Source organism: Leishmania mexicana, chromosome 32 (genome assembly GCF_000234665.1).
Source record: "Leishmania mexicana MHOM/GT/2001/U1103 complete genome, chromosome 32".
Taxonomy (NCBI): Eukaryota; Euglenozoa; class Kinetoplastea; order Trypanosomatida; family Trypanosomatidae; genus Leishmania; species Leishmania mexicana.
Genome location: NC_018336.1, coordinates 462,924 through 475,361, shown reverse-complemented (window position 1 = coordinate 475,361; position 12,438 = coordinate 462,924). Strand labels below are relative to the sequence as shown.

The following is a 12,438-nucleotide window of genomic DNA, read 5'->3' as shown; positions in this document are numbered from 1 at the left end:
GGCGGCTGAGAGAAGACGGCTTCGGTGCTTTCGTGCGTGGAGAGGTTTCAGGAGCGGAACAAACCGGGGACTCTCTCTTCCCCTCCCCCTCTGGACTCCGCAAGTCCCCACTTCGCTCACACAGGCACACACGCCACCCGCGATGAGTAAGGGAAGAGAAAGAAAGCGCCTGATACGCACAGCGCATCACGACGTGTGAGAAGAGCGGGTGGGACTAAAAAAAGGCAAGCAGGCCCGTACAACTCGACGTAGGTAGCTGCGACATCCACCCACCCACCCCTCGCGCGCACAAGGGCGCCGGATGTCTATTGCCGTTCCCCTTCACCGCATCGATGTGACATGAGCGCATTTTGCACACATTTGTCGTTGGCTTAAGACTTGGTCGTTTTCTTTTTGGGCAGTTCGCCTGTGGGCCAGAGATCCCCATGGTCAGCTGATGGAGGGAGGGAGGAAGGGCGTCATCGGTACACGTCGTCAGCGTGCGCGCCACTGCGCGGGAAAAGTACCGCTTTTCTCCCTCTCGGTGGCAGCGCTGCTCACCCTAGGAGGCGTCGTGGTAGCGGCACTCGATCAGTTCAATAATGCGTTCGGGGTCGACGCCGTGCTGCAGCAGTTTCGCCGCTACAAGCAAGGCAGGGTGCGTCATGTCACTCCCGACAGGCTGCTGTCGTTGCAGTGGCGAGCCGACAAGGTAGGCCATGGCCGACAGCGCGTCGAGTTGCTGTGCTGTCACCCCGTACGGGGTAGGGTCACCGGCGACAACGCAGCTGCCAGGAGACGACAGATTCGAAGGCGACTCTGCGTGGGGGAAGCTGCGCACCACGGCGGGAGGTAAAGAGGGGGTAGAGGTGGTGCTTTGTGCGGTGCCGACGAGCCCCTGTGTGTCCTGCAGCCACCCCCCAGAGAGTGCCCTGCCTGACGTCGGCATCGACTTTTCTTTTTCTACACTGCAGATCTAAAGAGTGTGCCGATACGCGCACGTTTGCGCTTCTGCCATATCAGATGCCCCTTCGTCTCCCTCGTAGAACTCGAAGAGTGTACACCTGCGCGGTGGCGGGTAAGCGTGTATGTGGTGAGTGGGGTGGGCGCGAAAAAGGGGACACGCAAGACATGGGAAGGGGACGGGAAGGCGGGTAAGGGGTGGGCTGCCGTGGGAAAGGTGCGACTGCGATTCACTAGACGTCGACAACGGAGGGGCTCTGTAGGAGGGACATCAGCGAGGTCGCGAATCGGGCATGCACACGTGAACACGTCATGCGGAACGACCCTCTTTTGTTTTACTGCCTTGCTTCCTTGTTGATTTCGCGGTGGCTGCGTGACCATGTGGAAAACATGTTCCAACCACAGCAGTCTCGCTTCCGTCCTCCGTGCTGCAGAGTCGGCCACCACGGATTCGCTCCTCCACACAGTAGCCCAGCACCAGCCAGGCGCCAAGATAGGGGGCGGTGCTTGTGGACTCTACACTCGCACGCTTGGCTCGGTAGATCACGGCGCTGAAGAAGTGCAATGTAGAGTTGTGCTTTACCCGAAGGATCATGGATTTCTTAGACGATCGTCGTGCCTGTGCTCGCTTCCACAAGAGGGGATCGAAGATGGCCAGGCTTGCATGCCGAGTTGCACAAACATCTGTCCTGGGCCCTCTTCGCCTCATCCTTGTGATCGGCCCCCTGCGTGTGCAGCGCAACAGGACGCCAGCAGTGCACCATGCCCTCTTCTCTGATAACTTTCGCACTCCTCACATCCTCTGCGGACACGGTAGTCATGCAGGCCACACTACAAGCCGCCCTCTGAACGGCGTAGCACTGGGCAATGGAGAACTTCCTGGAATTGAGTGCCCCCCAGAGCGAGGTACATACTCCCCGGTGCGGGACACCGCAGCCAGCTTGCAACTCTCCGTTGCAAGCACGCACTTGGAAGAGGATTGCCACCCCCGCTTTCTTGGCGTGGACCTCCCAGTCAATGCGCCGCATTGGCAAGATACTCTGCAGAGGTCATCAAAGTACCCACGGCTCGACTTGCCGAGCTCAGCGAGGTCTGTCCGCACGAGTGGGATTCCGTCAAAGAATTTTCTCCGCTCACTCTACTGAGCACTGATTAAGTCCAAGAAGTTCTACGATGCCATCGTGTGACGGGATAGTGCCGGATCAAACTACGGAGGGGGGCCCTTGAGCACCTTCGTTCCAAAAGCAGCCGCAATCACTATGGGAACACCAATGCGCCCAGACAGCGGAGACCTACGTGAGGAGGCGGACCTACTGCCCCACCACTCCACAGTGGTGGTGAGCCGTACCCGTCTTTGTCTCTCTGCACTCACGCGCGAAGGCCACCTTCCGAACTTCGTGCGGCAGATGCACACACGCCCGACCGCGGTGGCGTCACAGCGCTTCGGCAGCCTTCATACGAGCATGCAGACGACGCCCCCTTCAGGGCACTGCACGCACACACACACACTTTATGCACGGCGGTCGCCTGCACCTCAATGCATCACTCCCGGGTGGGCTGCGGACGCACTCTCCAAACGAAGAAAAACTAGCACCATGCGAGCAGACATTTTCCCGTCGTGGGAAGCTACCTTACTCGCTGGGAACAGACAGTAAAGCACGGTTAGAAAGCAAGTCAGGTACGGCCGCGATGCATTATGGTAATAATGCACTCACAGGTACACGGACAAGAGGCTGCTGCTCACTTTGCGCTTCGCTTGCAGCTACCGCACAATGTGTAAAGCAGTGCAGCTGGGGGCCGATCTAGTGCGAGGATAACCGGACCAGCTACGACACAGAGAAGCATGTTTTGGCTGCTGCCACGGACTCGCTCTCCCTCCTCATGGTGCTCAGCGCTGTCCCTGCAGCGGTGGAAGACGGCACATTGCGGCGCATTGGGGCCCAAATGCTAGCGCCACTGGCCCGCCGCGTGCGCCCCACCGTTCGGATTGTCGTTGGCCGTTGGGAGCTGGGGTGGAGGAACGACGCTGGCAAGCGCGCAATAGCTCGGCAATGGCAAAGGAGCCGGCATCCCCTGCTACCCGCACGACAGGCGTCACCGCTTGTGCCCTCGAGCAGCACCCTGGACGCGGCCCGTTCGGCGCATGGCCCCGATGCAAGGGCAGGACGGCTCGGCCTAGAGGGCGAGGGGATGAGCTGTGGTTGTGTATGCTTATACGTTTGCCGGTGTGGCCCCGTGATGGTGGGGGAAGGCCAGTGGAAAATATTCAAACATCATTTGTGCCCTCAACGCAGCCGTGAAACGAGGATAGTAGTTCGCTCTCGACCACGTCGATGGTCCTTCTCCGCCCTTCGTCGGAATCCTTCAGCTTTATGCGTTGCGCCACAGTCGAAGGTGCGGCGCCGCTCCTGCGGCTACCGCTGCTCCTGGGATCGTTGGTAGACACCAGTGTTATCTCTTTTCGCGGTTGCTGTGTCTCGGCCTGGTCTTTGTCCGCTGTCACGGCGTGGTCGGACGCCACATTTTCTTCTGCGTCCGGCTCGTACACCACTGACATACCGCGTAGTTCAAGAATGCGGTCCAGAGTCTGGAAGAAGATCAGCACGGTCGTCATAGCGACAGCCGCGCACAAGAACATCTTGCGTGGGCCAATCAAGGTGTAGAGGGTGCCGGCGAGCAGGTTGCCAATCATTGGGCCGACGCCGCTCGTGAGGGTGAAGAGTAATCCGGCGGCGGAGCTGGACAGCTTTGGCGGAAACGCGCGCGAGATGATGTGCACAGACGGCAGCCACATAAAGGCAAAGGTCACACCGTGCAGAGGCTCGATTAGCAGAACCATCCACGCCTTGGTCAGCATGGCGTAGCACATCACCCGGAACGCCCAGACACCCATGGCGATGGTCATCATCTGCCGCTCCGTCAACATCTGGAGCAGCTGCAGCGACCCTTGGAAGAGCGGAATTTCGGTACTCACAGCGAGGATGACGGCGAGGCCCATCAGCACCTCGGACCCGCCCAGCTCGCCAAGAAAGAGGAAAAGAAAGTTGTCGATGAAACTGTACCCTGTACCCATCATCGTCGCTGCAAACAAGAAGAGCATCAGCCGCTTGTTGCCCCAGAGCAGCTTCAGCACCTCTACAAACTTCAGCGGCATACGCTCGATTCGCTCGTAGGGTTTTACCACCACCATGCAGTATGCCAAGCCGACCTGGCCGAGAGCGTACTGTACTGTCACAGTCACCCAGTTACCAGTGTATGAGAAGATGAGCGACGCCACCAGTGACCCGATGCCCCAGCCGATGGCCGCGTAGGAGCGGACGTAGCTCCACGAGCTGGACCGCACTTGCTTTGGAAACATCATGAGTATCCGTTGGTCAAGGAGTGGGCCAATCACGACACGCGAGGCTGTCATGACAAGGAAGCACACTATGGTGAACACGCGCCGTCCGGAGATGGTGTACCCAAACATGGACACGGTTGCAATGAGGATGCTCACGAGCGACATCGGCGTCTGACAGCGGAACTTGTCGGCCAGGTAGCTCAGCACAGGAAGCAGTGTCATGCTCAGTAGAGGGTTCGCCGAGACGAGGATGCCGATCTCATACGGAGAAAACCCTTTCGCTTGAAAGATGCGACTGTAAAAAACGCAGATGCCGGCGCCAAAGGTGAAGCTGAAGTACCCGATGATGGCCGGGATCTTGTTCACAGCGGTGGTCGTCGCTGCGGCCGTCGCTGGGGTGCGGGAGGCGGAGTCGCTTGCATCGGCGACTTCAGTGCGCCGTCTATGAGTTGACGATGCCGCCGTTTTGCCGTTGCCACCGGCAAAACTGATGTTGGAAAAGACAGCGCTGCTGAAGTTGAACCCGACAAATGATAGGTTTTCCGGGTTGAGGATGGAGGCGCGCATGGACTCCTCGGTCGTCGTGGGCTCGACCGCGGTGAACGGGATGGAGGTGCAGCTACCACAGGTGGCAGCGCTGAGGTTGTCACTGCTGGTCTCATCTCCCTCGCGTCGGCCACGCAACGGTTGCGGCAGTGGCATTTCGTTCACAGGGACCAATATGCAAAACACTTAGTGTGAGGAAGGGGGAAATCGAAGGGGAGAGGCAGCAGAGTCAACCCGAAGCAATGGCGTTGCAGGTCTTCTTCCAGGCAATGTTTCCCTCCCGCAGTGGTACCGTGGCAGTTTCGCCCGCCGCCGCCGCCTTGCAACAACGAAGAAGAGTAAGTAAGATGACGCGCAAACAGAAGGGAAAGAAACGGAATGGCGGGGGGTGGTGGTGGTGGTGGACGGCCAACGCAGTGATGTATGAGCGTTAGGCGCAACGAAGGCTCTGCGGGAAGAGTCCCGCGGCCTGCATAGATTGGATGGGGCCGGGGCGGCGGGCAGAGGCCTTCTCTTCGTGAGAGTGACAGGAGAAAGCAAAGAAGCCCCCCCTTCCCCCCCAAAAAAAACGAGAAAAAAACCGAAAGAAGACACTGCAGTTGCTGTATCAACGAGTAGCGCTGTGCCGCTTTCGTTTTGTTTGTTTGTTTGTTTGTTTGTTCTGTCGCGCAGGCATGTATGACCACTGCGCTCCTTTTTTTTTCGTTTGTCGTAGTCTGCTCACGCCCTTCCAGGAGTCACTGTTCCCTTCTCCATTTCTCTCTGTCCCTGTGTGAGGCAGCCAAGCGGAGAGGCAAGCGGGGGGAGAGGGGAGGGGGGTTGGAGGGGATTCAGAGTGAAAAGGAAATGAAGAGGATGGTGGTGGCGGGGAAAGGGGGCGGCGGCTGTGCCTAATCCGCGAAGAATACGGAGAGGGACCGCGTTTTTGTGTGCGAGGCAGCGCTGATCAAGGCAGCCAGGGTGGTGCCTCGGGAAACACGCTCGGTGCGGGGTGAGAAAACGGCCCGGAGAGGGACGATGCACCGCACCTTCCCCCGAGAGAGATGACACGGGGATGTGGTTGGGGAGGAGACGTGCCGACGCCACAGTCGAGAAGAAGCGGCAGCGTTTCTTTTGCGAGGAACCGTGACGAAGCGGAGAGAGAGGGGCGGGGGGGGGCATTGCACTTGTTGAGGTGCGCGTCTGCCGTGTGCCGTGACCCAGAAGCAACGCGCACGTGAGGGTGGTGGTGAGGGAGATACTTGAGGTCGTCCCTGCTCACACTTTTTGAGGTGCATAAGACGTCAGATGATTTCTTTTTCGTTTTCGTTTGTTCGCCCTTTTCGTGGTTTCGCAAAGCGATGTGATGACAGCGCGCTCAGCAGCAACAGCAGCGGTGGCGCACCCGCTACCTGATCCACAGAATCAGCTGCGACAGGACCAGCTGCGAAGGAGGACCAAATACTACCAAAAGCCTTGGGGGAAGAACGAGATGCAGACACAGCCACAGACCCATCGCTGCACGCTCGTCCTCGCACCCTCAGTGCCCAACGTGTATGCCGTGTCGCCGGCAAGCACAAATGGCCGCTCGCCCGATTACGATGGAGACTTTGGGACGCGCTTGTCTAGCTCTTTCAGCAACTCCTCCGCGTTCACGGCCCTGATTTCGTTTCCCAGCTGCTTCTGTCCCGTGAAGGTTTGAATGGTGGGAGTGCCGGAGATGAGCTGGTAGTCAATGAGCTGCCGCGTGCTCAGCGCTTTGGTATCAACGCTGTACCACACAATCTTCTTTTTCTCCTTGGAACACCTCTCGGCCGCCTCCTTGTACATCTCCGCGAATGTTAAACAAGGGATGCACCCGTGCTTCCAGTACTTTATCACCATCAACTCGTCCTTGTGCTCCTGCAACTTTGCGATGAACTCTTCCTCACTCTTGATGGGAGGCAGCTTCGTTTTCTCGAGGAAGCCGCCGTCCTCAAACTCCTTCATCCACTTTGGAAAATTTTCCTGCATGTACTTGTCGTACTCCTCATTCGACAAGTTCTCTGGCAGCTTGCGGTCGCCGAAGATGCGCCGCACAATGTTTTGGGTCATGGACATGGCTCCGGCTTTTGTAGTTCGGTCCCTTTACGTTTTTGTGTGTGCGTGTGGGCTCTACCTCAGCGTGCGCACCACAAACCCATGCAGGTGTTTATGTGTAGCGTGTGCATGTCGTGCATCGTGTGATCCGAAGAGAGGAGGCGTGGATCGTAAGAATCGGGAGAACATGTGCAGCACTCAACACACAGCCGCGGCACTCACGCATCACATTCACAAGAGAGAGGGCGGCGGGGGACACTTTGAATACTGTCCTTCACGGGTGAGAACCCAAGAGGCCTACAACGACTGAGGGACACCGTGCACGCGTCATCTTGCAGTTGCTTCCACCTCCATTTCTCTCCGTGATCACTTCAATGCCTGTCTGTCTTTTTCCTTGCCCTCCTTGCTCATTCGATAGGTGCGCGCCCGTGAAAACCTTCACAGAAGCATCACGTGAGACGGCCCTCCTCCCCACTTTCCGGAGGCGCGGACACGCACACACCCGCACACCCTGCGCGGGGTGCGTGAGCGCCTGGGTTTGCGCGTTTGAGCTTCCCGGCTACTCCGCCATGCCCTTCGGCCAGTGACCGTAGTAATAGCAGTGCCGCACCTTCCACCAGAACTCGCTGTGGTAGTGCGGATCTGTGAAGTCCGACTCACGCAGCTCGGACCGGGCACTCGACAGCCGCGACTGGCCAGGCGATAACATCGTCACGGTCATGTCCACCCCCTCATGCTCCGGGTGGCGCTCCGAGAAGCGCTTCAGCCGCAGCCACGGGTCGGTGCGCTCTCGCTCCTCGTCGGTGCGGCCATACACGTTTATATCCCAGAACGGCTTTTGGTTCTTGATGCTGTGGAAGCCGCGCACGCAGACCCAAAGCACCACAAGGAAGGTAATGCCGTAGGTGCCCAGTGCATGATTCAGGTACTTCTCCGGGCTTTCTTTCCAGTGCGCGAAGAGGCGTCGGTGCCAGCGACGGCGATCCTTGCGTGTGAACTTGCTCGTCGCCTCAAGCTTCGTAATGTAAAAGATGGCGTCGCGGTAGCCTGGTGGGTCGTGGGCCGCCGTCGGCATCACATCAGCAGGTATAACAATGCCACCGTTCTCATCTATATCGTTGAGCGCGTACGTTTCGAAGTTGGTGACGTTCTTGAGATAGTTGAGGCCAGGCGCCAACCACCGTACGACTTCCCCATCGGGCAGCACCCGCTGCAGGTAAAACTTGTTGTCACGGGTGCGGATGAGCGAGAGGTCCGTCTCGACGCCGGTGCGCACCGCTCGGCCGAAGTGGTCCAGGTATACAAGTGTCGTTACAGCCGGACGAGGAGGAACGACCGTGCGGATGTGCGCGCGCTGGAACGACAGACAGCTACACGCCACCGCAGAGGCGCCGCTCCTGCTGCTGTGGCTGAGAAGAAGAGTCCCCGCCGATGCTGTCGATGCCGCGAAGCGCCACGGAGACGTATGCTGTCGAATCACGATAAGCCGCGTCTGGCGAGGGAGGCTGAGGCGATGCACCACAGGTGCACTCGTCCGCGGCGCGCTGTGCATAGGAAAGCTGCTTTCCTGCTGTGTGCGTGCAGGATTCGGAGAGACAGAGAGCGCGAGAGGAAGAGGTGCAGGCAGGGAGAGAAATGAGGCACAGGCAGAAGGTCTTGGCGCACGCGAAGGCGAGTGAGGCTTCACGCAAGGGTGGAGAGGCCGAGAGCCGTGCCCAAGACGTCTGCAGGCCAGTCGCCCACAGAGGGGTGCGGCACAGACTTGATGCGCTGCGGCGCCTCTTCGCAGGCGTGGCGCACCCTTGCTGCACGTCTTGTCCGAATGGAGCCCGGCCTCGCATATACGCATCCCTCCTCCTCCTCTACTCTTCTGGTGCTGGTGCTGGTGTGGTGGTGCATTCGTGGAACGAAGGAAATGAGGCCGACGAGGGTACAAGTCTGTGGAGTGGGAGAGGGCGTGCAGGACACAGATACACTTTGGAGAGGGGGTGGGGGTGCGTGGGTTAAGAGGGGTGCGACAGAGAACGGCTGTGCACTGCTGGACACCCTACCATAAGGGCGACAGCAAGATACACATCCGCAACAAGGGAGAAAAGAGACCCCCACACGCACAAGGATTGATGCGGGGGTCACCATAAACCAAAAGGAAGGACGCCAAATCAGTGAAAGCCAAGGCGGTGGGCCGTTAGGGCTGGGGTAGTGGTGGTGGGGAAGGGGGGGGGGAAGAGCGGTGCGGTGCCTTGTCGACATGCCGTGCTCCCTTGCCCACCTTTCCCCGCTCAGCTTCTCTGTCCAACAACGCCTCCCTCACTATCGCCTCCTCCCACCTATCGCAACAGCCGCCTCGTCGCCGCTGCTGCGACTACATGGAGGGCGATAGCGAGGGAGGCGTTGTTACTTCCAGACTGCCAGAGGGAGACAGAAGTACGCGAGTGGAAGGCACCCGTGGCGGCGTCTGCAGAGTGCGGCTGACGCGGGTGATGGATTGAGCTTTCGCACGACTCGACAGCCGAGGTGGAGGCGATCGCCCATCCGGTTGCTGCTGCTGCGCCTTCGTTGACGCCGGCGAGAGTGGTGTTGGCGGTTGGCGATTCATGGGAGATACCATGCTAGTTGGGGTGCGACACGTGAGGCTCTGCGGGCCTGGTGACCAGCGCCTTGTTGGTGTGCGTGCTTCTTCATCTATCACTGTCGACCTCATCACATCTGCGCTCGCAAACGGACGGTGCGTCGTCTCACAGAAGAAGGGGGATAGCGTCGGGGGTGCTGGATTAGTGAGGGTTGGTGCAGGCATGAGCTTCCGGTCTTTCTGCTGTTGCTCCGTCGATGAAACGCGCGAGCTTCTGTTGGTGGCCGGCGACGATGTGTCGAATGGCGAGAAAGGAAGACGCGACATTCCGATGAGCTGCTGGGGTGTCGGTCGCCGAATGGGCTGGTGCTGCTCTTGTGGCTGACGCCGCCGTTGCCTCGGCTCCGGCTGAGTCGTGAAATGGTGGAGCGGAGACGAGGGTGCAACAGCTGATGCCTCACGGTGGACCGCAGAATGCTGCCATGCGTCCGTCTCATCCTCCCGCGGAGTAGGTGTCGGCGACGGTGCGGTGGCGTGATGCACTGGCACCACCATCGCCGGGACCGCTGCTACTCCGGTATGACGCTCTTCCTTGAGGAAGTGAGGAGCCAAAGGCTCGCCAGTAGTAAAGGGGAGGGGGTGCTCCAGTTGGTAGAGAGCATTGCGCCGCCGCGAAGTCTGCGTCGGAGGCGGCTGGTTCTCCTGATCGCTCGCTGCATCCTCCACGCCCACTGATGCAGCTAAGGGGGCGCGGGAGGGCAACACTGGGGCCCTAAGCAGCGCTGGAGGGGTGCCGGGAGAGGGCGGCGGCTTTGTTGGAGAAGTCCCGCGCACCCAGTCGGGTCGCATTGAGCCACCGCCATTACTTGCCTCGGCGCTGCCTCCCCTCGGAGCGCTGAGGGCAAATGAAGTGGTGCGGCGGCCCTGAGCATGGCTGCCGCTGTCCGATCGCTCGCCGGTCCGTTCGCGCTGGAGTTTGATATCGAGTAAGGAAGCGTTCTCCTCCGCCTCGCAGAAGCATCCCTCATGGCGGGTGGTGGGAGGGGCTTTCGAGTCGCAAGAGTACTCGCGCCTGTCTGGCCATGCCTCGGCGAGTACTGGCCGTGAAACTGGCGGCTGGGGTACGAGCAAGCACAACTTTGGCTTGTTCGCATCGGCACCAGTGCCTCCTTCCCGGATCGCCAACTCCGGCGTCGCATCCGCCGGGTTCGCGGGCTGCGGATGGCGTGTCGTGTACAGTCGCTGCACACGTGCGCTTCTCTTGACAGTGACCAGCCTCGGCACGGCTGCGCCAGCACGGCTGGCGCGATGCTTTCGATGATGGTACTCTCGCGGCTGGCCCGCCATCGTGTTCTGCTGAGAGGGTGACTGAGGGCGCAGCCTGAGAACGCGAGCCACGTGCGGGGTCGGAGAAGCCGCGGCATGTTCCTCTCCGAAGACCACCGCGGCACTCGCAGGTCTCCGCGGTGACGGAGAGGCAGACCACTGCCGTCGAGTCGTCGCCGCTATTCTCTTCGGAACTACGGCACTCATCGCAGACGGGGGTGACCACGACGACGAGAACGAGGACACCGACGCTGACGCAGCGCGACGAAAAAACGGCTGTCCGCCGCTGAGGACCTCCACATCGGCCACAACACCAATGTGGCGTTGTTGATACGAGAACTTGGCTGCTTCGCGCTGCGCGTGCTTTCGGGGTGACGGTGGGCTTGGCGGCGTGTACACCGGCTCGAGTGACCTGCCGGCATCTTCCTCTCTCATGTGCACATCCATCGCAAACTCCATGTTGGGCTGCCGAGGCAAAGTACCCTGCAACGAAGGCTGCGGATTCGCAGTCCACGGTGAGGGTGCAGCAGACTTAGTGGGGCCACAAGGTTGCCGCTCGTCTGCCTGGATCGCGGCTACACGAGTAGCGCTATTCGCATAAGTTGCCTTTCTTCGCACCGGCGGCGTCATGGCAGCCACATTGCTTTGCTTCTCCTGCGCGCACACTTTGCCCGGGCCGGTGCGCATCATGATGCCTCCATCGCTGTCGCTTCGCAGCGCGTCGACTTCTGGGGTCAGAAAAGAGTTGTGGAAGCGTTGGTGATCGTACAGGTAGAGGACAAGGACCGAGTGCAAGGCGTTCCATGAAATGCTGCCTCTCGCGTCGTCCGCTGCGCCGGCATCTTCGCTGGACGTTGAGTGAATGCCATGACTAAAGGTCGAGGGGCTGTAGCATGCCTCGCCGAGGAAATCCTCGTCGGCGTAGTCATCGTTACTGGGCCAAAGGGCGGCAGTTCTTTCCGCCTCAAGCAGGTTCAGGCGCTGCTGCTGCCGAGCACAGTTCGCATCTCGCCTCACCGCTTCTCTCCACAGTATGTCCTGTATCGGCCTAGACTGCAGCTGCGTCGCGGCCACCCGTATGGCCATGTCATCTTCGCTACCGATAAACAAGTTACGAAAGCTGCTGAGACGTGCCAGGGAATTGAGACACGCGTGATAGCGAGATGCCTCGAGCCGTCGAACACCATTCAGCTCGCAGACACCATCGCCGCCCGGCACCACCGTTGAGTAGACGTTGAAGAGGCCCAACAGTCGCTTCCGAAGCGCGCAGGAACTGGAAGGCGTGAAATCCATGGAGCCGGCTTAAGCCACCGGAGTGGAGGATACACCTCTAACTAGTGCACTGTGCCTGCGAGAGCGCAGGCGTGCGTGTGTGTTGGTGAGGCGAATAGGCCGAGGGAGGGAGGAGGGACCATAGGAATGGGATGTAAGAACGAAAACGGAATACAGAGTTGCGCTGATGGCGTGAAAGGAATACAAGCCGAGGTGGACACACAAAAACAAACGAAGGCGAATGGAGCGCGTCACCGGACTGGCGCACGCACAGACACGCACGTGCGCGCACACGGCAAACGGGAGAGGCAGGAGGAGAGAGAAGGGGCCAACGGTGCCAGAGGCGTGCGTCTCCCTAAAAGCGAGTGGGGGGGGTCACGAAAGC

General features: G+C 59.8%; 4 protein-coding genes across 4 annotated transcripts; all 4 read right to left on the bottom strand.

Annotated features, from left to right (window-relative positions):
- Positions 1-3,208: 3,208 nt before the first annotated feature.
- Positions 3,209-4,984, bottom strand: LMXM_32_1290 (conserved hypothetical protein; the record flags this gene model as incomplete). The annotated part of the gene is made up of 1 exon (XM_003878332.1): positions 3,209-4,984. One exon carries the CDS (start codon positions 4,982-4,984, stop codon positions 3,209-3,211), a length of 1,776 nt encoding a protein of 591 aa, XP_003878381.1.
- Positions 4,985-6,403: 1,419 nt separating this feature from the next.
- Positions 6,404-6,907, bottom strand: LMXM_32_1280 (conserved hypothetical protein; the record flags this gene model as incomplete). The annotated part of the gene is made up of 1 exon (XM_003878331.1): positions 6,404-6,907. The coding sequence occupies one exon, from the start codon at positions 6,905-6,907 to the stop codon at positions 6,404-6,406; it is 504 nt and encodes a 167-aa protein (XP_003878380.1).
- A 538-nt stretch (positions 6,908-7,445) lies between these two features.
- On the bottom strand, positions 7,446-8,438 carry LMXM_32_1270 (conserved hypothetical protein; the record flags this gene model as incomplete). The annotated part of the gene is made up of 1 exon (XM_003878330.1): positions 7,446-8,438. One exon carries the CDS (start codon positions 8,436-8,438, stop codon positions 7,446-7,448), a length of 993 nt encoding a protein of 330 aa, XP_003878379.1.
- Positions 8,439-9,248: 810 nt separating this feature from the next.
- LMXM_32_1260 (conserved hypothetical protein) lies at positions 9,249-12,074 on the bottom strand (the record flags this gene model as incomplete). The annotated part of the gene is made up of 1 exon (XM_003878329.1): positions 9,249-12,074. The coding sequence occupies one exon, from the start codon at positions 12,072-12,074 to the stop codon at positions 9,249-9,251; it is 2,826 nt and encodes a 941-aa protein (XP_003878378.1).
- Between the last annotated feature and the right edge of the window lie 364 nt (positions 12,075-12,438).